Source organism: Scomber japonicus, chromosome 1 (genome assembly GCF_027409825.1).
Source record: "Scomber japonicus isolate fScoJap1 chromosome 1, fScoJap1.pri, whole genome shotgun sequence".
Classification (NCBI taxonomy): domain Eukaryota; kingdom Metazoa; phylum Chordata; class Actinopteri; order Scombriformes; family Scombridae; genus Scomber; species Scomber japonicus.
Window position 1 is genome coordinate 36,930,642 of NC_070578.1, and position 23,291 is coordinate 36,953,932.

General features: G+C 45.0%; 1 protein-coding gene across 3 annotated transcripts in view; it reads left to right on the top strand.

The window, feature by feature from the left end:
- jph3a (junctophilin 3a) overlaps positions 1 to 23,291 on the top strand; it is a 31,889-nt gene that overhangs the window by 6,840 nt on the left and 1,758 nt on the right. Inside the window, exons 2-5 of one of the 3 annotated variants that reach the window (XM_053344128.1) lie at positions 13,147 to 13,927; positions 15,618 to 15,746; positions 20,573 to 20,588; positions 20,650 to 21,888. In XM_053344128.1, coding sequence (XP_053200103.1) covers positions 13,147 to 13,927; positions 15,618 to 15,746; positions 20,573 to 20,588; positions 20,650 to 21,888 — 2,165 coding nt within the window. Of the gene's footprint in view, positions 1 to 13,146; positions 13,928 to 15,617; positions 15,747 to 20,572; positions 20,589 to 20,641; positions 21,889 to 23,291 lie in introns of all 3 variants that reach the window. The other 2 variants (XM_053344199.1, XM_053344057.1) reach the window with 2 other exon arrangements.

Consider the following 23,291-nt stretch of genomic DNA (forward strand, 5'->3'; position numbering starts at 1 on the left):
GGAAGGAAAGAAGGAATGAACAAAGAAAGGAAAACAGGAAGGTAGGAAGGAGAGAAGGAAGGAAGGAAGGAATGAACGAAGAAAGGAAAACAGGAAGGTAGGAAGGAGAGAAGGAAGGAAGGAAGGACAGATGGAAGAAAGGAAGGAAGGAAAAGAAGACAGAAAGGAAAGTGGGCCGGATCGCACCCCTCGGTGGGCCGGTTCTGGCCCACGGGCCTCATGTTTGACACCCCTGCTTTAAGTTATTTGTCTTGTGTTTTTATCGCTTTGTATTTAATGGTTTGATAGTATGAGTTTTGCTGTCAGTTGATTTCCGCCGGCTATCTATCTGTCCATCTAGATACATTACCTAGATAATGACATCTGATCCATCGGTCTTTGCATCTACTTCTTCTTCTTCTTCTTTTAGCTGCTCCCGTCTGTTTCCATCTCCTCTTCCATCTCTTCCTGTCCTCTACATCTTCTTCTGTTACATTAAACACCTGCATGTCTTCCATAAACCTTCCTCTTTAGCATCCTTCTCCCAGTATAACCAGCAGCTCTCTTCTTCTCCTTCTCTCACACATGTCCAAACATCTCTCTCTCTCTCTCTCTCTCTCTCTCTCTCTCTCTCTCTATCTCTCTATCTCTATCTCTCTCTCTCTCTCTCTCTCACCTGAGCTGCTGGACGGTCCTAATTCTTAATCATGTCCCTTCATCATCACTCATCTTAGCATCTCCAACTCCATCTCCTCCTCCTCTTCCTCTTCCTCCTCCTCCTCCTCCTCCTCCTCCTCCTCCTGTCACTATCACTATCACTGATCTCACTCCACCTCTTGTAAACCTTCACTTTCACTCTTACTTGATCTGCAACCTTCCTGTCTCAGATCACTCCTGACAGTCTCTCTGCTCTCTATCTTCTTCTTCACGCCCTTTTTGAATTGAACATTTGACCCCACAAGTATTTAAACTCCCCCCCCCCCCCACACCTCTCCTCCTTGTTGCATCCTTCCAACCATTCCTCTGTCTGTCTCTGCCCCCCCCCCCCCCTCCCATTCACACATTTCATTCCTCCACCTCTCTTGGCTGTCCTCCACCTGCTCCCTACTCTCATTATATATCACAGCGTCATCTGCAAACATCGTAATCCACAGAGACCTCCTGCTTCATTTCGACCATCATTGTCTGACCTCTCCTCTCAATCTAGCTTCCACGACTCTTTCCAATAACTTCATGCTGTGGCTGATCAGCTTTATGTTTTATTACACGTCCTCTCTTACCCCTCAGCCATCTTGACTGCTCTCTCATGCCTCCACATCTATGTCATCTAGACCAGAGGTTACTAATATTGAGGATTGTTAAATTTTGTCTGAGCGTTTCTGTTTTAACGGTTGCAGCTTCTCCAGTTATTACGGTAAAAATGGAGTGGCCTTCGGAAAGTCACAGACCGCTGAGCATAGCCAATCTGCTCATGTGACGCTAATAAGCCAATCAAATCCATGCATTGGGACAAGCGGAGAGACTCAACTGTCAGTAAAATACACACGGAAAAAATAGTTAATATTAGGGCTGTCAAACGATAATTTTTTTTAATCGAGATTAATCGCAGAATTTCCATAGTTAATCACAATTAATCGTGTTTTGAATTGCATGTTTAAAATCCTGTTATTTTACATTTGAAGGCAGTTTTAAGCCCATAATGTAAAGCATTTCTTACCAGAGTGTCTTAACTGGGAATCAATCACGGCTCTGCTGCGACTCCCACACTCCAAAATGGTCCTTTGGTGGAGCTGAGGCTCACTTGGCTGCACCTGGGTGTTTAGCGTGGAGTGGCTAACTCAAACTCCACGTACTCCGGTGGTAGTTGAACTCCGTTTGACACAGGTTGCATTTTACTTTTGACTTGTCAACTGAAGCGTCTGGAAGTGTTTTAAAGTTAAACAAGCCGTTCAAAAGTCCAGTAGCTCTCTTACTTTCCATCAGCGCGGTAGGTTTACTGCAGGAGGCCACTTCAAAGCATAGCGCTACAGCTAGAGGAGCCGTCTACGGGGGAGGAGAAGGGACAAAAAGGCTTGCAATAAGATGCGATTTAAAAAAAAAAAAAAAAACGCGTTATGGATTGCATTAATCTAATCGCGATTAACGCATTAACGCTGACAGCCCTAATTAATATATGTTGAGATGTTTTGTTATTAAGTTATTAGATGTGAAATTAAGTTAATGGTTTAAGTTTAAGTTAAGTTTAAAAGTAAAAAGGGATTCATTTTATTTTTCTAAAACTAATCACTTTATTTAAGAAGCACAATCAAAAGCTTTATTTTAAAATGCCATCTTTATTTGATATAAGAAAAGTACATGTATTTATTGTTCTTATTTCATTTATTTTATTTATTTGAGTCCCACCAGTTCAGTGTAAATACTAATAAATTAATTGTACTGTATTTATCTGATAGTCTCTAATCTAGCCATTAGACACAGATGCTGATGTAACTACGATGCTACTTCAAGGTCCTGAAAATAAAACGGACATTATGACGTTCTGAACATTTACTGGAGGAAATGTTCACAAATTGGATCTCAGTGAATTTTAATTGAATACCTCTGATCTCGACCATCCGCCTTTCCACTTTTCATCCTCTTCATAGATTCCTCCGCTCTAATCCACCACACTTCTTCATTCACTACACCAACATTATCCAATCTTCTCTCTCTCTCTCTCTTTTTTCATCCCCTTCAAAGTACTTCTTCCTCCCTCTCAACACGCTCTTTATTTCCATCTCCTTCATCACCTTAAACCTGCTGCACATCCTCCCCAGCTCCGTCTCTCTGTCTAGCTAATCTGCACCGGTCCTTTCCTCCTTCATTAGTGTCCAACCTCTCATACGACTCATCATATGCCCTCTTTCCTTAATCGCATCTCCTTTCACTCATGTCTACTTTTCTTCATCTCTCTCTGGCTGTCTGACTTCTCCTTCCTTTCCTGTACGTCCTCATTCCAACACAGAGTCTTCTCATCTTCTGTCCTCTGTCCAGATGACACACTGACTACCTTCTTTACTTCCTTCCACATCTCTTCTTCATGAGTTACTTTCACTATCATCCAGCACCTGTTTTAAATCCTTTCCTGAAATCCACACACATTTTCCTTTTTTCCACTTCCACCATTTCATCCTTGGCTTTACCTTCATTTCCTTCTTCTTCTTCTGGGTCTCCTACAGACCACTATCTGATGCTGCTGCCTAGAAGTAGGCTTTACACCAGGGGTGTCAAACATGCGGCCCGCAGGCCAGAACTGGCCCACCGAGGGGTCCAATCCGGCCCACTTTCCTTCTTTTCCTTCCTTCCTTCCATCTGTCCTTCCTACCTTCCTTTCTTCCTTCCTTCCTTCCTTCCTTCTGTCCTCCCTTCCTCCCTTTCATCCTTCTGTCCTTTCTTCCATCTGTCCTTCCTTTCTTCCTTCCTTCCACCCTTTCTTCCATCTGTCCTTTCTCCCTTCCTTCCTTCTTCCCTTCCTTCCTTCTGTCTGTCTGTCCTTCCTACCTTTCTTCCCTCCTTCCTTTTGTCTGTCTTTCTTTCCTTCCCTTCTTATTTCCTTCCTTCCTTCCATCTTTTTAATGATCTGGCCCTCATGAGATCATATTAGTCTGTATGTGGCCCTTGAATGAAAATTAGTTTGACACCTCTGCTTTACACGATCAGGATTTTTGGGGCCGATCACCGATCAGTGAGTTTAAATAAACCGATCACAGATCCGATCACGTCTTCTTTGTCCAAGCTCCGTTTCTTAAACTCGGCTTCTCCTCCTCGTGTTCCCTATCCAGGTACATTTGTTTAATCACCTCGTCCTCTGCGCTGGATATCCGCCAATGTTTCGTTTCCCTGTTTCCGAGCTGGGGCGGTAGACGGTTAACTTTGATTGTTTGGTTGAACTTGTCTTTCCTTTGCTCGGTTTGGCGACCCTCGGCATCACCGCATCAACACAACCACACCATCATCTCCTCATCCTCCTCTGTTATCTTCACCAACACATCAAATGAAGTCTGCTCCAATCATCTCTCCCCATCACTTCATCCAACTCACTCCAAAACTCTTTCTCTTCCATCTCACACTCAACCTTCATCACCACACCTTCAATATCCAGCTCTGACACTCTTCTTCACCTCCAACACACTCTGGACCTCGACCACATTTCCCCTCCGATCCCCACCATGGTAGACCAGCTTGAACCCACCTCCTATCATCCTGGTTTCACTCCCCTTCCCCCTTGGTCTTTATGCACAGACAGCAGATCTATCTCCCTTCTTTCCATCATATCAACCAGCTCTCTATAACCTTCACACACCTCCCCTTCCTGCCTCCTGACATACCTTCCCCCTCCTTCTCCTTTGTGTGTAACAATAGCATAGTTACCGCTGGCAGCTGTTGCTAGCTCAAGCCTCCATCAGTACAGACATGTGATTTATGATCTGCATATTGGATTTGGCGTAGGTTTTTAAAGGCAGACGCTGTTCCCGATGCAACCCTGCCCATTTTTCCAAGCGTGGGATCTACACTAAGAACGTCTTTGCATTTAAACCTTTTATGACAAAGGAAGCAAAAGATTTCATGAATATTCGGCTGACTGGATGATGTCATGTGTAGAGCTCATTTTTTGCAAGATGAAATATCAAGTTTGTTGTCTCTAATGATCCTTAACCCTCCTGTTGTCCTCAGGTCAAGGAAGGAAGGAAGGACAGAAGGAAGGAATGAGGAAGGGGTGTGTGTGTGTGTGTGTGTGAATGGACAAGTGAGCAGCAGACACATTGTAAAATGCTTTAGATATTAATGCAGCCATTTACCTTCCACCTCACTGTGTGTACAGTAACTGTAGGGGTTGGTTTCAGCACCATGGACAGCTCCGCCAATCTGTAGCTAGGTCCCACTTATAATAATAATTAAAGCTGCAAGCACATTGACCCCGTCTGTTTTGACTGTTCTTTCCTTCCTTCCTTCCTTTTTTCTTCTGTCCTTCCTTCCTCATTCCTTTCCTTCCTTCTTCCTCCCTCCTTTCCTTCCTTCCTCCCTTCCTTTTTTCTTCTGTCCTTCTTTCCTTCCTTCCGTCCTTCCTTCCTCCCTCCCTTCTTTCCATCTGTCCTTCTTTCCATCTGTCCTTCTTTCCTTCCTTCCTCCTACCCCCCTCCTCCCCTCTTTCCTTCCTTCCTCCCTTCCTTCCTTCTTCCCTCCTTTCCTTCCTTCCTTCCTCCTTTCCTTCCTTCCTTCCTCCCTTCTTCCTTCCTTCTTTTCATCTGTCCTTCCTTCTGTCTGTCCTTCCTCCCTTCCTTTTTCTTCTGTCCTTCTGTCCTTCTTTCCTCCCTTCCTTCCTTCCTTCCTCCCTCCTTTCCTTCCTTCTTCCTCCCTTCCTTTTTTCTTGTCCTTCTTTCTTTCCTTCCTTCCTTCCTCCCTCCTTTCCTTCCTTCTTTCCTCCCTTCCTTCCTTCCTCCATCCTTTCCTTCCTCCTTTCCTTCCTCCCTTCCTTCCTTGACTCGAGGACAACAGGAGGGTTAAATAACCACAGAAACATACATTTACCTGCTTTAAAGCTCCGTGTAAATGTCAGAGTGACTGAGAACCGTTAAGTTATTGAATCTTTTTAACGGTTTTCACTCTGAAACTGTAGACTGTAAGCTTCTTCTCGGAGAACAGCACGGACACTGAGAGCCTGCTGACTGCCCATTCATTCCTTTATTGATGGAGCCACCACCCAAAATTGTGTAATTTCCTGCAGAGTAATCTCCACATTCATTTATTTAAAGGCTGTAATTGTACGATTACGAGGCTGCATGTTCCCGAACCTCCGACAGAGCAGATCATTGATATTTATCCACATGTGAAGCATAATTGCAGGAAATGCTCGTAACGGAGACTTCAGGGCGTCGGACATGAAACATTTGTAACTGAGAAAATGATCAGTTAATTTTTTTCTTTAGAAGCAGTGTTGTTGAGCGTAGTTTGGAAAGAAAGAGCCATGTGAGGTTGGTTATATGACGAAAGAAGCAAAAGATTTCATGAATATTCAGCTGACTGGATGGAAGGAAGGAAGGAAGGAAGGGAGGAAAGAAGGAAGGAAGGAAGGACAGAAGGAAGAAATGAGGAAGGAAAGGAGTAAGGAGGGAGGGAGGAAAAGAGGAAGGAATTAAGGAGGGAGGGAGGAAAAGAGGAAGGAGAGAAGGAAGGAAGGAAGGAAGGAAGGAAGGAAAGAAAGAAGAAAGGGAGGAAGGAAGGAAACAAAGACGGGAGGGGAAGAGGGAGGGAAGGAAGGAAGATAGAAAGGAAAATAAGACAGGAAGGAAGTAAAGAATGAAGGATATAACATGTTTGAATGCTAATTTTTGAATTTGTTTTAAGTACACACAGGTCTCAGGTTCCTTCCTCCCTTCCTTTTTTCTTCTGTCCTTCTTTCCTTCCTCCCTCCATCCTTCCTTCCTTCTTTCCATCTGTCCTTCCTTCCATCCTTCCTTCCTCCCTCCCTTCCTTCCTTGACTCGAGGACAACAGGAGGGTTAAATAACCTGGCTAAAATAAATGTGTATATGTTGTTTTTACAGCTCTAAAGTGTAAAAAGGGTTAAAACAAAGTTCAGCCCTTTCTCTTTTTTTTTCTCCTTTTTCACACCTCGCTTTTCTTTTGATCGTCTTTCCACTTTCAGACACTTCGTTTGATCGATGAGCCCGCTGAGTTTTCCTGTCCTTCCTTTTTTTTTCCACTGAGTCAGTCGTACTGCAGGTTGAGTCCCGGCTGCAGACTGAAGAGCAGACAGACAGATGTTAGAACTCACCTCACAGCTGCAGGAGGAGGAGAACCACTGCTGAGCTCTCTCTCTGTAAATGAATCTAATGAGTCTGAGACTGAAATATGAAACCCGAGATCTGCTTCACCTCTTGTACTGTCCTGCTCGGGGATTTGATGAGAGGATGGAGAGAAGGAAGGAAGGAGGGAGGAAGGAAAAGAGGAAGGAAAGGTGGAAGGAGGGAGGGAGGAAAAGAGGAAGGAAAGGAGTAAGGAGGGAGGGAGGAAGAGAGGAAGGAAGGGAGGAAAAGAGGAAGGAAAGGAGTAAGGAGGGAGGGAGGAAGAGAGGAAGGAAGGGAGGAAAAGAGGAAGGAAAGGAGTAAGGAGGAAGGGAGGAAAAGAGGAAGGAAGGAAGGAAAAAGAGGAAGGAAAGGAGTAAGGAAAAGAGGAAGGAAGTAAGGAGAGAAGGAAAGATGGGAGGAAGGACAGAAGGAAGGAAAGGAGTAAGGAGGGAGGGACGAAAAGAGGAAGGAAGTAAGGAGAGAAGGAAGGATGGGAGGAAGGAAGGAAGGAAGTGAGGAAAGAAGGAAGGGAGGAAGGAAAGGTGGAAGGAAGGAAAGAAGGAAGGAAGGAAGGAAGGAAGGAGGGAGGGAGGTTCTGTCCTTGATGAGAGGATGGAGGCTAGAAGACTGAGATCTCTTCTCTGCATTAGCTAAGTTCAGCTCAGGGGAGATCTCCTTCCTTCCTGGAGGTCTGGGTGTCGATTGCAGTTTTTTTTTTTCATGCAGACGGAGACGAGGAGGAGAGGAGGAGAGGAGGAGAGGAGAGGGGGAGGAGACGAGGAGGAGGACATGATATTTAGCTCCTTACCATTCACACAAGTTTTAAAGAGAACTGACAAAGGATCTTTTTTTATAAATGAGTCAGTGACGTTTTATGTGTCCATGTGGTTTAGTTTAAATTTAATCTCCTTCCTGTCGTCCTCCCGGGGTCAACTTGACCCTGTCCGTTTTTGACTGTTCCTTCTTTCCTCCCTCCCTTCCTTCCTTCCTTCTTTCCTTCTCTCCTTCCCTCCTTCTCTCTTTCCTTCCTCCCTCCTTCTTTCCTTCTTCCTTCCCTCCTTCTCTCTTCCTTCCTCCCTCCCTCCTTCCCTTCCCTCCTTCTCTCTTTCTTTCCTCCCTCCTTTCCTTCCTTCCTTCTCTCTTTCTTTCCTCCCTCCTTTCCTTCCCTCCTTCTCTCTTTCCTTCCTCCCTCCTTCTTTCCTTCTTCCTTCCCTCCTTCTCTCTTTCCTTCCTTCCTCCCTCCCTCTTCCTTCCTCCCTCCTTCTCTCTTTCTTTCCTCCCTCCTTTCCTTCCCTCCTTCTCTCTTCCCTTCCTCCCTCCCTCCTTCCCTTCCCTCCTTCTCTCTTTCCTTCCTCCCTCCCTCCTTCCCTTCCCTTCCCTCCTTCTCTCTTTCTTTCCTCCCCTCCTTTCCTTCCCTCCTTCTCTCTTCCCTTCCTCCCTCCCTCCTTCCCTTCCCTCCTTCTCTCTTTCCTACTCCTCCCTCCCTCCTTCCCTTCCTTCCCTCCTTCTCTCTTTCTTCCTCCCTCCTTCTTTCCTTCTTCCTTCCCTCCCTCTCTCTTTCCTTCCTCCCTCCCCTCCTTCCCTTCCCTCCTTCTCTCTTTCTTTCCTCCCTCCTTTCCTTCTCTTCCTTCTCTCTTTCTTTCCTTCCTTCTTTCCTTCCTCCCTCCTTCTCTCTTCCCTTCCTCCCTCCTTCTTTCCTTCTTCCTTCCCTCCTTCTCTCTTTCCTTCCTCCCTCCCTCCTTCCCTTCCCTCCTTCTCTCTTTCTTTCCTCCCTTCTTTCCTTCCTCCCTCCTTCTCTCTTCCCTTCCTCCCTCCCCTCCTTTCTTCCTTCTTTCCTTCCATCTACTTAAATACACTGTAGGTGATGAAATATTTAATATTCATCATTCTACTGTGGTTACACCATTTGACATTTTCAGGAGCATTCAGTCTTACTTTTGATAAAAAATGGTGCAAATGTCAAAATTTCAAAAATACTAAAACTTTTAAGACTTTTTTTATAGATATTTATTTATATGTAGTCGTCTCTCCCACTGTGCTGTGTTAGTTTGTCTTCCTCACACCCCCACCTGCCAGATCCTAACAGCTCAGGGATAAAGACAGATTCACATCCACTCGATAAATGCTCGTTGTTCTCGGCCAGTTTTAGAAAGTACACATGTACTCTTCTGCAGGATTAGAAAAGCCAAACATCTTCTGGGTTCATTTCAAGTCCTTTTCTTTCTTTTGATCATTTATTTCCACACAGCTTTTATTGTTGTGCCAATAAGCTTCAAGTCTGGTGTCCTTCCTTTCCTTCCTCCCTCCTTTCCTTCCTCCCTCCTTTCCTCCTTTCCTTCCAATATGCTTCAAGTCTGGTGTTGAAATATTTCAGAGAGATTTCATTTCCTGGTCAATTTTAAAGAGTTAACCTTCCTTCCTTCCTCCTTCCTTTCCTTCCTCCCTCCTTTCCTTCCTTCTTCCTTCCTTCCTCCTTCCTTTCCTTCCTCCCTCCTTTCCTTCCTTCTTCCTTCCTTCCTCCCTCCTTTCCTTCCTCCCTCCTTTCCTTCCTTCTTCCCTTCTTCCCTCCTTCCTTTGTTCCTCCCTTCTTTCCTTCTTTCCTTCCTCCCTTCGTTCCTCCCTCCTTTCCTTCCTCCTTCATTCCTTCCTTCCTTCCTCCTTCCTTTCCTTCCTTCTTCCTTCCTTTCTTCCTTCCTCCTTCCTTTCCTTCCTCCCTCCATTCCTTCCTTCTTCCTTCCTCCTCCCTCCTTACCTTCCTCCCTCCTTTCCTTCCTTCCTTCGTTCCTCCCTTCTTTCCTTCTTTCTGCAGTGCAGTGTTGTACCTTCCGAGAATATACATGAACGCTGCTAGTTTGAAAATGATGCATGAAAAAAAAAAGAAGCTGAAATGATGATGAAAAATGAGTCTGAGTCTGGATTAGAAGCTCTCTGGATCTCTGGCAAGTCAAAATTAGTTTCTGCCAACTGGAGTAAAGTCAAAAACGCTGCAGCAATCAGACCCTAAAGAGCCTCTCCAGCTGAGCCACATGTGCAACAAAGACCTCTGAAATCCTGCAGACTGAGAGACACCGACAGAGATACTTTAAATTTATGATGCTGAAACAAGACTGCAGATAAAGGACCCAAAAGTTACTCCCTCCCTCCCTTCCTTCCTTCTTCCCTCCCTCCCTCCCTTCCTTTCCTCCCTTCCTTCCTTCCTCCGTCTTTCCTTCCTTCATTTTAACCCAAACCATGATCTTTACATAGTTCTAATCAAGTAAACTAGATATTAACCACAGCTTCCTTCCTCTTTTCCTTTCTTCCTCCCTCCCTCCTGCTTTCCTTCCATCCTTCCTTTCCTCTGTCCTTCTTTACTTCCTTCCTCCCTTCCTCTTTTCCTTTCTCCCTCCCTCCTACCTTCCTTCTTCCTTCCTCCCTTCCTTCCTTCTTCCCTCCCTCCCTCCCTTCCTCTGTCCTTCTTCCCTCCTTCCTCCCTTCCTCTGTCCTTCTTCCCTCCCTCCCTCCCTTCCTCTGTCCTTCTTCCCTCCCTCCCTACCTCCCTACCTTCCTTCCTTTCCTCTGTCCTTCTTTCCTTCCTTCCTCCCTTCCTCTTTTCCTATCCCCCCCCCCCCTCCTACCTTCCTTCTTCCTCCCTTCCTTGAAGCCCATATGGGCAAACACAGTTGGGGTCACCATGGAAACTGAGGACAAACCCACTTGGGACCATATTTGCAGTCCAAATTTAACCCTTATGGGACCCACATGGACACGCTGGCTGGTTTCTTTTTCATAAGTTATCAAATATATTGATATCAGAGTTTTATCAGTTAACAGTAAAGAAACCAAAAGCAGCTGTAAATGAGACCAAACACAAAGAAATCCTGACCTGCTATTCAAAATCTTCTGATGCTGCTCATTTAAAAAAAGACCTGACGATGCACAACATTTCACCTGTGTGGCCATTTTGTTGTTTTGCCTCCTGCTCCTCCTCGTCATTATCATCATCATCATCATCATCATCATCATCATCATCATCATCATCATCATCATCATCATCATCATCATCGTCGTCATCATCACCGGTGTCTGCCTGAGTCCTGCTCACTGTCTGCATCTCCTGCCGTGAGGAAAACCAGGTCCAGGTCCAGTCCTTGTGACTCACTGAGTAAATGAAGCAGTATTCCCTCGTTACAGATGAGACGTCTCAACATTCAACCAATCCTCCGCTGTCTGACTGACACTATGTCACATTTTTAATTTCAGATTTTATGGTTTGATTGTTACAGCAGAATATTATCATCATTTTAACGCAATCACTTTATAACAAGATATTTTTCATGTTATGACTTATTTTATTACGAGATATCAAATTATTCAGTTTTTGATGATACAGCTGATGAAGGTGATTGATTTAGGAAGGAAGGAAGAAAAGGGGATGGAGGAAGGAAGGAAGGAAGGAAAGGAAAGAAGGACAGAATGATGGAAAGAAAGGAAAGAAGGAAGGAAGGAAGGAGGGAAGGACAGAAGGAAGGAAGGGAGGAAGGAAGGCAGAAAAGGGGATGGAGGAAGGAAGGAAGGAAAGGAAAGAAGGACAGAATGATGGAAAGAAAGGAAAGAAGGAAGGAGGGAAGGACAGAAGGGAGGAAGGAAGGACAGAAGGAAGGAAGAAAAGGGGATCAAGGAAGGAAGGAAGGAAGGAAGGAAGGAATTATCTCCCATATATATTATATATACAGTATGTAGTCGTCTCTCTCTCTCCCAGTGTACCGTACTGTGTTAGTTTGTCTTCCACCTGCCAGATCCTACCAGCTCAGGGATAAAGACAGATTCACATCCACTCCATAAATGCTGGTTGTTCTCGGCCAGTTTTAGAAAGTACATGTGTACGTTTCTGCAGGATTAGAAACGCCAAACGTCTCGTCGTATTCTGGGTTCATTTCAACTCCTTTCTTTCTTTTGATCATTTATTTCCACACAGCTTTTATTGTTGTGCCAATAAGCTTCAAGTCTGGTGTCCTTCCTTTCCTTCCTCCCTCCTTTCCTTCTTTCCTTCCTCCCTCCTTTCCTTCCTTCTTCCTTTCCTTCCAATATGCTTCATGTCTGGTGTCCTGACACTGTGTCACATTTTTAATTTCAGTTTTTATGGTTTGATTGTTACAGCAGAATATTATTATCATCATCATTTTAACATGACCACTTTATAACAAGATATTTTTCATGTTATGACTTATTTTATTACGAGATACTAAATTATTCAGTTTTTGATGATACAGTTGATGAAGGTGATTGATTTACGCTGAAATTAAATGTTATTTTATCCTTTGTTTTAAACTATTTATTTGCTTTGCAGTTGCAGCAGAACGGCTTCCCTGTTCGATAAATTAATTTCTTGTGGGGAAAAAAAAAGATATTTTAGTTTTAAATGAGAGTAAGAACACTCATTCTGCATTTGAAGGTGGAAAAAAAGCACAAAAATGATAAATTTCCTCCTGGCAACAACATCTCACTTTATCTCTTTTTATATCACAAAACTGTATCACTGAGCATTTAATACTTTACAGAGTTATAACGTTAAAGTAGATTTTGTCATGGTCGCAGTAGTTTGGGTCAGACTGGAAATAACTTTGATCAAAACAAGTCTAATTTTAGTTAGAAATACTTTAGGAATAGTGGAAATAAAATGTTATCACTGTAATTTTAAACAATATAGATATATAAGACAAACACTGAGAGGAGAATTATAAGCTGCAGCAGATGTAACTTAAAAGTCTTAAAAGTAAAGCATCACAAACCTTTCATCCCTCCATCTTTCCAGCTGTTCCTCAATTAATCTTTCTCTTCATACTGTAACAGCTCATTTGTTTGACCTTTCAATGACCTGAAATACATCACATTGACCCTGTCCGTTTTGACTGTTCCTTCTTTCCTCTCTCCCTTCCCTCCTTCCTTCCTTCTTCCTTCCTTCCTTCCCTCCTTCTTTCTTTCTTTCCTCCCTCCTTTCCTTCCCTCCTTCTCTCTTTCTTTCCTCCCTCCTTTACTTCCCTCCTTCCCTTCCTTCTTCCTTCCCTCCTTCCCTCCTTCCTTCCTCCTTTCCTTCCTCCCTGCCTCCTTTCCTCCCTCCCTCCTTTACTTCCCTCCTTCCCTTCTTTCTTCCTTCCCTCCTTCCTTCCTTCCTTCTTCCTCCCTCCCTTCCTTCCTTGACTCAAGGACAACAGGAGGGTTAAGATGGTGATGATTACATTCATGAAACCTTTAAAACGCTTCATACGACATGAGGGAACCTTCAATAAAAACAAGGAGAAAACTCCCATGAGCTTTTGTCGGATGTCTCCCTCTGACTCTTGTCTTTCTCTGTGTTTCAGGAACCTACCAAGGTCAGTGGCTGGGCGGGATGCGTCATGGATATGGCGTGCGGCAGAGTGTGCCGTACGGCATGGCGGCCGTCATTCTCTTCCCTCTGCGAACATCCATAAACTCCCTGCGCTCCGAGCACAGCCACGGCCCTCCCGCTGTGCTGGAGGACGGCGCGGCCACCACCCCCACAGACGGGGTGGTGGCCGGGCTGGCCGGCAGCCCCGTGGGTCGAGGAGGGTTCGCTCTGACTGCTCCGAGCGAGGCCGAACGCCAGAGGAAGAGGAAAGGCCGCTTTCGCCAGTCCATCCTGAGCGGCCTGAAGCTGCGGCGCTCCGAGTCTAAAAGCTCTCTGGCCAGTCAGCTCAGTAAGCAGAGCTCCTTCTGCAGCGAGGCGGGCATGAGCACCGTCAGCTCTGCAGCCTCTGACATCCACTCCAACGCCAGCGAGAGTGAACAGGGCGCACCCGTGGACGCCACTGTCACAGAAATGTACGCTGGGGAGTGGCGGAGTGACCAGAGGGCTGGCTGGGGCATCAGCAGGCGCTCGGACGGCCTGCATTATGCAGGTGAGTGGTCGGCGAACAAGAGGCACGGATATGGGTGCACCACCTTCCCCGATGGCACCAAAGAGGAGGGAAAGTACAAGCAGAACGTGCTGGTGAGCGGCAAACGCAAGAACCTGATTCCACTGAGGGCCAGTAAGATCAGAGAGAAGGTGGACCGAGCCGTGGAGGCTGCTGAGAAGGCCGCAGAGAGCGCCAAGCAGAAAGCAGTGATCGCCATGTCGAGGTGAGACGTTACAGCCGGTGAGAACAAAACAACAATAAACCATAAAAACCTTAAAGTAGAACAACTACACTTCTTTTCATTAAGGTTTGATGTCAGATTGACGTTGAAGATCACGAACTTTCATTTTGTGAAACAGAGAGTACGTCTAACACACTCTGTGTAATGTCTCTGGAAATACCAGGCGGGGAGTTCTGGTCCTCTGAAATGAGGCCAACGCGGAAGTAACTTAGAACTGCATTCTATCAAAAGGCCACCAGGGGGCGATCGTCTCTATACAAGTCAATGGAGAATTCACCAGGCTTTAAACTAGCGATTGAGACCATAAACACATTTTGAAAACGTTTACTGAGGTTAGAAATCAAGTGATTTCTAACCTCAGTAAACGTTTTCAAAATGTGTTTATGGTCTCAATCGCTAGTTTAAAGCCTTCTTCAATGCAGTATGATGTTCATTTGGGACATTTTGGCCTCCCTGATTTTATATGTGACGATAAAGCAGGGTATGCATTAGGGCGTGGCTACGTCCTGATTGACAGGTTGATTGACCAATATCCTCGAGATCCAGCCCTCGCAACCATAGCAACCTCCCCGCTCCGCCCATGGCCCCGCCTCATGCCCATATAAGTAGAATCCGTGTTTTTATTTTTCCCAGCATGCACCTGAAATTTTCAAGATGGCGCTGCCTAGATTCGAAACTATTGGCTTCCGAGCAGCAGTCCACAAACCAATGGGTGACGTCACGGATGTTACGTCCATTTCTTTTATACAGTCTAAGGGAAATACTGATACAGTATGTGACTTTTAACATGAGCTTAAATATGTTTTTTATTCATATAAAGGCTAAAATGACTTCTCCTAACCCTAACCACCTCTTAATTAGACTTCTTTATTCCATCAGCCCATTTTCTTCTTTTAAAACTTACCCACTGAAACCTCGGAAACAAGAAAACAAACTAAACCAACACATTAAATTAGGGCTGTCAAACGATTAATTTTTTTAATCGAAATTAATCGCAGCGTTTCCATAGTTAATTGCGATTAATCGCATTTTGAATTGCATGTTTAAAATCCTGTTATTTTCCATTTGAAGGCAGTTTTAAGCCCATAATGTAAAGCATTTCTTACCAGAGTGTCTTAACTGGGAATCAATCACGGCTCTGCTGCGACTCCCACACTCCAAAATGGTCCTTTGGTGGAGCTGAGGCTGGCTCGGCTGCACCTGGGTGCTTAGCGTGGAGGTGCTAACTCAAACTCGACGTACTCCGGTGGTAGTTAAACTCCGTTTGACACAGGTTGCATTTTACTTTTGACTTGTCAACTGAAGCGTCTGGAAGTGTTTTAAAGTTAAACAAGCCGTTCAAAAGTCCAGTAGCTCTCTTACTTTCCATCAGCGCGGTAGGTTTACTGCAGGAGGCCACTTCAAAGCATAGCGCTACAGCTAGAGGAGCCGTCTACGGGGGAGTAGAAGGGACAAAAAGGCTTGCAACATTAAAATGCGATTAAAAAAAATTGACGCGTTATGGATTGCATTAATCTAATCGCGATTAACGCGTTAACGCTGACAGCCCTAAATTTTATCCGTGTAAAGCTGGGGGTGTAATTGTGAGTCTGAACAACATACTGTAGCTCCACAGTCGATAATAACCTTTAAAGGCTGTTTTCACTGCAGCGTTTCTACCTGTCCCGTTCAGGATGAGCCACGCTCGTGGGAAGGCGGAGGCAGCTGAAGGAGTGGCGCAGAAGGCCACGGAGGAGTGTCGACTGGCCCGGATAGCTGCCAAAGAGCTCTCCCCCTCTTTTCACATCTATGGGAACGGTGAGTGGACACACGGAGGCAGGACTCAGGAGCTTCCTTCCATCTTTCCTTCCTTTCTTCCTTTCATCTTTCCTTCCTTCCTTCCTTCCTTCCTTCCAACTTTCCTTCCTTTCTTCCTTTCATCTTTCCTTCCTTCCTTCCATCTTTCCTTCCTTTCTTCCTTTCATCTTTCCTTCCTTTCTTTCCTTCCTTCCATCTTTCTTTTCTTTCTGTTTTTCTTTCCTGTCTTCTCTTCCTTCCTTCCTTCCTTCCTTCCTTCCTTCCTTCCTTCCTTCCTTCCATCTTTCCTTCCTTCCTCTCTTTCTTCCTTTCATCTTTCCTTCCTTTCTTTCCTTCCTTCTATCTTTCTTTTCTTTCTGTTTTTCTTTCCTGTCTTCTCTTCCTTCCTTCCTTCCTTTCATCTTTCTTTCCTTCCTTCCTTCCTTCCTTCCATCTTTCCTCCCTTCCTCTCTTTCTTCCTTCCATCTTTCCTTCCTTCCATCTTTCCTTCCTCTCTCTCTTCCTTCCATCTTTCCTTTGTTTCTTTATTTCTTTCCTTCTTTTCTTCCTTTCTTCCTTCCATCTTTCCTTCCTTCCCTCCTTCCTTCCCTCCTTTATTTTAATGTTCAATGATGCTGGAAAGTGTCTGTTTTTTATTACACTGAGACTTACGCAGCGACACATCAGGCAATAAAAACGTCAGATAAACGAATGAAGAGACAAAAATACATTTACCAAATCTTTTTTCTTTTCTTGTCTCGTCAGACGGACTCATGTGTGTTATATAACATTAATAATAATAACTGTATTCGTATAGCAGCTGTCATACTCAAAGTGCTGCTTCACATTAACCCTTGTGTTGAGCTTCCTTCCTTCCTTCCTTCCTTCCTTCCTTCCTTCCTTCCCCTTCCTTCCTTCCTTCCATCTGCCCTTCTTTTCCTTCCTTCCTTCTGCCCTTCTTTTCCTTCCTTCCTTCCTTCTTTCTTTTCCTTCCCCCCTTCATTCTTTTCTTTCCTTCTTTCCCTCCTTTCTTCCTCCATCCTTTCCTTCCTTCCTTTCTTCCTTCCCTCCTACCTTCCTTTCTTCCTCCCTCCTTTCCTTACTTCTTCCATCCTTCCTCCCTTCCTTCCTCCCCCCCTTTCCTTCCTTCCTCCTCCCTTCCTTCCTCCTTTCTTTCCTTCTTCCTCCCTTCCTACCTTCTTCTTACCTTCCTTCTTTCCTTTCCTTTCCTCCCTTCCTTCCTCCTTCCTTCCTTCCTCCCTCCTTTCCTCCTTTCCTTCCTTGACTTGAGGACAACAGGAGGGTTAATTCTGTTTGTCTTGTCTTGAGTTTTTAGGAGAGGTATTTGCTTGAAGCTTCCCAACTCTCATGTGCTTTTATATGTGAAAGTCTTTGAGTCGTGTTTCTGTCCACCTGCTGAATATAAGTCCAATTTTCACTCTCTTTTAGCTCTGGGTGTTTTTTTTTCTCTCTACCAACTCCTGAGGGAAATATCTGGCTCTTTAGCTGCTAAATACTCCACTATGTTCTCCAGTTAGTCTGTTTGGACGCTGCACAGTAGGGTTTTTTTTTTTTTTTTTTTTTTGGAGCTTTTTTCTCTGTCTGCTGGCTTACCTGATATCTGACAGAAATGCTAACTCATTACACTCCATTTCCATTTTCTGTCTGACATTGTCTCAACCATACGGGCAATCTGGGCAAATGCCAAATAGTCCTTGAGCAGAGAAAGGGACACTTAATGATAAAAGAAAAATAATGATGGCTGCTTGTTATAAACCAAAGTAAGTCCAAAACTAAATATGGAGCAATGAAGCTTCCACCATCAACAGCAGTGAGATCCAGTTAAGATAAAAGTAGTTTATAAAAAGAAAATTAACCCTCCTGTTGTCCTCGAGTCAAGGAAGGAAGGAAAGATGGAAGGAAGGAAGGATGGAAGGAAGAAGGAAAGGGGGGAAGGAAGGAAGGTAGGAAGAAAGAAAGAAAGAAGGAAAGGAGGGAAGGAAGGGAGGTAGGAGGCAGGGAGGGAAGGAGAAAGGAAAAGAGGAAGGGAGGAAGGAGGGAAGGAAGGAAGGAAGGAAAGAAGGACAGAGGAAAGAAGGAAGGGAGGAAGGAAGGATGGAAGAAGAAGGAAAAGAGGAATTAAGGAAGGGAGGAAAGGAAAGAAGGAATTAAAGAATGAAAGAATGAAGGAAGGAAGGAAGGAAGGAAGGAAGGAAGGAAGGAAGGAAGGGAGGGAGGAAGGAAGGAAGGATGGATGGAAGAAGGAATGAAGGAAGGAAGGAAAGGAGGAATTAAGGAATGAAGGAAGGAGAAAGGAAAAGAGGAAGGGAGGAAAGGAAAGAAGGAATGAAAGAATGAATGAAGGAATGAAGGAAGGAAGGAAAGAAGGAAGGAAAGGAGGAATTAAGGAATGAAGGAAGGAAGGAAAGGAAGGGGAAGGAAGGAAGGAAGGAAGGAAAGGAGGGAGGGAGGAAGGACGGAAGGAAGAAGGAAAGAAGGAAGAAGGAAGGAAGAGAGGAAGAAGGAAGGAAAGGAGGAGGGAAGGAAGGAAGGAAAGGAGGAATTAAGGAATGAAGGAAGGAAGGAAGGAAGGAAGGAAGGAAGGAAGGAAGGAAAAGATGAAGGAAGGGAGGAAAGGAAGAAAGAAAGAAAGGAAGGAAGGAAATAAGGAATCACAAACCTTCTCATATAACAGCAGAGCACTAAAATCTGTGTCTGAGATGAGAGAGAGAGACGATTCAGGGCCAGAAGCTTTTATTCTCTTCTTGTTTCCGGGCACACGGCTTCTGACAGCGTTTGACATCAGCTTGACAACTTGCGTTAGCTCTGCCGTGATGCTGATTGGCTGATTGTTATTCCCCTCGCGGCTCTCACTGTGGATCGATCGTTTTTTATTTCAACCGAGAAAACTGCTGTTTCATGTCATGATGCCAGACCAGGATCAGCCAACTCCAGTGCAGCGTGCAGATTCAAAGGTCTGGACCTAAAGAGAGAGAGAAAGCTGCTGCTGCTGCTGAGAGTTTAGTTGATGAGAAAGGGAACAGAAATGGTAAAAAGCAGGTTGTAAGAAAATAATAATAATAAAACATAGGGCTGTCAAACGATTAATTTTTTAATCGAGATTAATCGCAGAATTTCCATAGTTAATCACGATTAATTGCTTTTGAATTGCATGTTTAAAATCCTATTATTTTACATTTGAAGGCAGTTTTAAGCCCATAATGTAAAGCATTTCTTACCAGAGTGTCTTAACTGGGAATCAATCACGGCTCTGCTGCGACTCCCACACTCCAAAATGGTCCTTTGGTGGAGCTGAGGCTGGCTTGGCTGCACCTGGGTATTTAGCGTGGAGGTGCTAACTCAAACTCCACGTACTCCGGTGGTAGTTAAACTCCGTTTGACACAGGTTGCATTTTACTTTTGACTTGTCAACTGAAGCGTCTGGAAGTGTTTTAAAGTTAAACAAGCCGTTCAAAAGTCCAGTAGCTCTCTTACTTTCCATCAGCGCGGTAGGTTTACTGCAGGAGGCCACTTCAAAGCATAGCGCTACAGCTAGAGGAGCCGTCTACGGGTGAGTAGAAGGGACAAAAAGGCTTGCAAAATTAAAATGCCATTAAAAAAATTGACGCGTTGTGGATTGCATTAATCTAATCGCGATTAACGCGTTAACGCTGACAGCCCTAATAACACAAAGAGTTGAAAGATGGTAAAATGCTTCATAGAGTTTAGGAGAGCTGTAAGGTTGGGTGATATTTCTCTGTGGTTTCATCTCTAACAGTGAAACCTCATGTCATCAATTATTAATGTAAAACTATTGATTAGTTCAGCTTTAAAATTATCCACCATTATAGTTGTTATTCTGCAAGTTCATATATAAATATTATAGCTACAACATGAAAAACTAAATTATATAACTTGTCATTCACCAAGTCTGGGTGATTGTAGTAACAACAAGATGATATATTATAAAATAAAGAACATCTGACATAATGAGTCAGTAAATAAAGTAAAAAGATAGATAGATAAAGTGAGCAGTCGTCCTCCCGGATCAAATTGACCCCATCTTTTTTGACTGTTCCCTCTTTCCTTCCTTCCTTCCTTTTTTTCTCCATCCCTCCTTCCTTCCTTCCTTCTTTCCTTCCTTCCTTTCTTCCTTCCTTCCTTCCTTCCTTCCTTCATTCCTTCCTTCCTTCCTCCCTTCCTCCTGTCCTTCCTTGACCTGAGGACAACAGGAGGGTTAAAAAAATTAAGCATGCCCAGAGGGATACAATAAATAGTTAAAATCATGATAAAAGTATAAAAAAGTGATGCTTTATACTGTAAGTCATCAGCTATAGTACTGTTTGTGTAATGATGCCATACTTCTGGAAAGGAAGTAGCTTACATTCAGAAATATATTTGTACCTCACCTTTGATCCCTCACTCTCCAATATTTGGTGTATGTAAGTTAAAGTTAAAGATCTTATACAACTGATTTACTTCATAGCCAAATTTCTATCCAGGTTTCTCTCATTATCTTAATTTTAAATCTGCATGAAAGCATGTATAAGTATCTGAGCTTTTACAGATTTAATAAAAATGTATATAAAGTATGTGTAGTTACGGTGCGTGCGAGGCTCAGTGTTTTCCATTCATATTCTGATCTCATTATAAACAGCAAACTACAGAGGATTAGTGTCTGTGAATTTAAAATGAATCGAGTGTGTTCACTTCCGTAATCCTCTCTGAGCCAACTGTACAAGATTCAGTTTGTTTCCCTCCTTTTGTTACTCTGCATGCTAATAACACTGCAACACACACACACACACACACACACACACACACACACACACACACACACACACACTGTAGGTCTGATGGGCTCGATGTGGATTGCTGCCAGATCACTTCATTGGTGCTACTCTCCAACTGTTTTCATAGGGCTCGAGTGTCAGAGGCCCAAGCACCAGGACGCCAAGGACAAAGACCACGAGGTCATCTCCACGGGAACAGACAGTCCGGAGCTGTGCACGCCGGACACCACGCCGCCTGTAATAACACCTGATCTCAGCCCCGTGCTGAGCGTACCCACCTCGCCCCCCCACAGCCCGCCCAAGCACGCCCATCGCCCCAGAAATGCTTGCTTCATGCGTCAGAGCGCCGTGGACGATCAGGGCGGGGCCGAGATCCAGGTGCTGGTGGAGGGTCGGGGTATGGATCTGCCGAGGGGAGGGGCGAACAATTGGACTGATGACATGTATCCGGACCGAGGAGGCAGCAGCCGCTCCACCACACCTTCCCTCCTGGAGGAGCAAGAGGGCCAAGTTAACGGCCACGAGCAAGCCCCTCTGTCCAACCACAAACCACGGGAGAAATCCTCGTCCAATCACAAGTCCCGGGAGCACGCTTCCTCCTACAGAGCGTGGGAGCACTCCTTGTCCAACCAAAAGCCCTCCAAGCATGCCTCTTCCAATCACAAGTCGAGGGAGTACTCGTCGTCCAATCACAAAACATGGGATCATTCTTCCGCCAATCACAAGGCCTGCGAGCATGCCTCTTCCAACTACAAGCCGCAGGTGCACATTTTATCCAATCACAAGGCCTTGGAACATAACATGTCCAATCACAAGACTTCTGAGCATGCTTCTTCCAATCACAAGTCCCAAGATTATATCTCCTCCAATCACAATGCAAAGGACCACGTCTCTTCTAGTTACAACCCTCGAGAGCATGTCTACTCCAACCACCATCCAAAGCAGCACAACCCATCCAACCACAAGCTTAACGAGCATGCTGTAATTGACCAAAGGCTAGATGGCCTCACCGGGGGCTGGACTGCTGAAAGCACCCTTAGGTGGAGCCCTGCCCACTCGCGCCTCACGGAGCAGGACGAGGAGCGGATGAATGACTATACGGTTGATATGAGGCTACAGTGTCCAGACTCGCAGTCGTCTCGGGGGTTGGGTCAGGACTCTCCGGCCCCCAAGAACAACAGGCTGCGGTCCCGAGGCCTCCGGCCGGTCAGAGAGGGATCCATGGACTCTGTACAGATGCTGGACAACCTGAATGTGGGGGCGGAGCTGGAGGAGTGGCCGCTGCACAGGGACCTCACCCTCTCCCCTCCCCTTAAGTCTCAGCCCATCACTCTGGAGCAGGAAGGAGAGCATCTCACCCTCAAATCAAACTCAGTAAGTCTTCTGCACGTTTTCTGTAATTCCTTAACCCTTGTGTTGTCCTAGAGTCAAGGAAGGAAGGGAGGAAGAAGGAAAGAAAGGAAGGGAGGAAGGAAAGAAAAAGAAGGAAGGAAAGGAGGGAGGAAGGAAGGAAAGAAAGGGGGAAGGAAGGGAGGAAGAAGGAAGGAAAGGAGGGAGGAAGGAAGACGGAAGGAAAGAAAGAAAAAGAAGGAAGGAAAGGAGGGAGGAAAGAAGGAAAGATTGGAGAAAGGAAGGAAAGAAAGGGGGAAGGAAGGAAGGGAGTAAGAAGGAAGGAAAGGAGGAGGGAATTAAGGAAGGAAGGAAGGAAGGAAGGAAGAAGGAAGGAAAGGAGGAGGGAATGAAGGAAGGAAGGAAGAAGGAAGGAGAGGGGGGAGGGAGGAAGGAAGGAGGGAAGGAAGAAGGAAAGAAGGAGGGAGGAAGAAGGGAGGGAGGAAGGAGGGAGGGTGGAAGGAGGGAAGGAAGAAGGAAGGGAAGGAGGAAAATAAAGGAGGGAGGAAAAAAGAGAGAAGGAGGGAATGAAGAAGGAAAGAAGGAGGGAGGGAGGAAAGAGAGAAGGAGGGAAGGAAGAAGGAAAGAAGGAAGGAAGGGAGGAAGGAAGGAAGGAACAGTCAAAACGGACAGGGTCAATTTGACCCGGGAGGACGACAGGAAGGGTTAATAGTGCAGCAGTGCCATGACTTACGCTATCATTAACTTGGTCTTAATCGCTGCTGTCTAAAAACTTGGTCCAAGGTTTTATGGGAAATAGTGTTTTTTTGTTAAAGGCCTCGTGTCGTCCTCCCGGGTCAAATTGACCCCGTCCGTTTTGACTGTTCCTTCTTTCCTTCCTTCTTTCCTCATTCCTTCCCTCCTCCCTCCTTTCCTTCCTTATTAACTTCCCTTCCTTCCCTCCTTCTCTTTCTTTCCTCCCTCCCTCCTTTCCTTCCTTCTTTCCTTCCTTCCCTCCTTCTCTCTTTCTTTCCTTCTCTCTTTCTTTCTTTCCTCCTTCCTGTCATCTTTCCTCCCTCCCTCCTTCATTCTTCCCTCCTTCCTTCCTCCCTCCCTCCTTTCCTTCCTCCTTTCCTTCCTTCTTTCCTTCCCTTCCTTCCCTCCTTCTCTCTTTCTTTCTTTCCTCCTTCCTGTCATCTTTCCTCCCTCCCTCCTTCATTCTTCCCTCCTTCCTTCCTCCCTCCCTCCTTTCCTTCCTTCCTTCCTTCCTTCCTTCCTTCTTCCTCCCTCCCTTCCTTTCTTGACTCAAGGACAACAGTAGGGTAATTAACAACCTTAAATTGACTCTCTTTGCCTAAACATATGGAGCGAACAACATGACCATAAAACGCCCCCTGGTGGTTTATCTGTGTATTACATCTATCTGATATCAGGCTTTTATACTGATG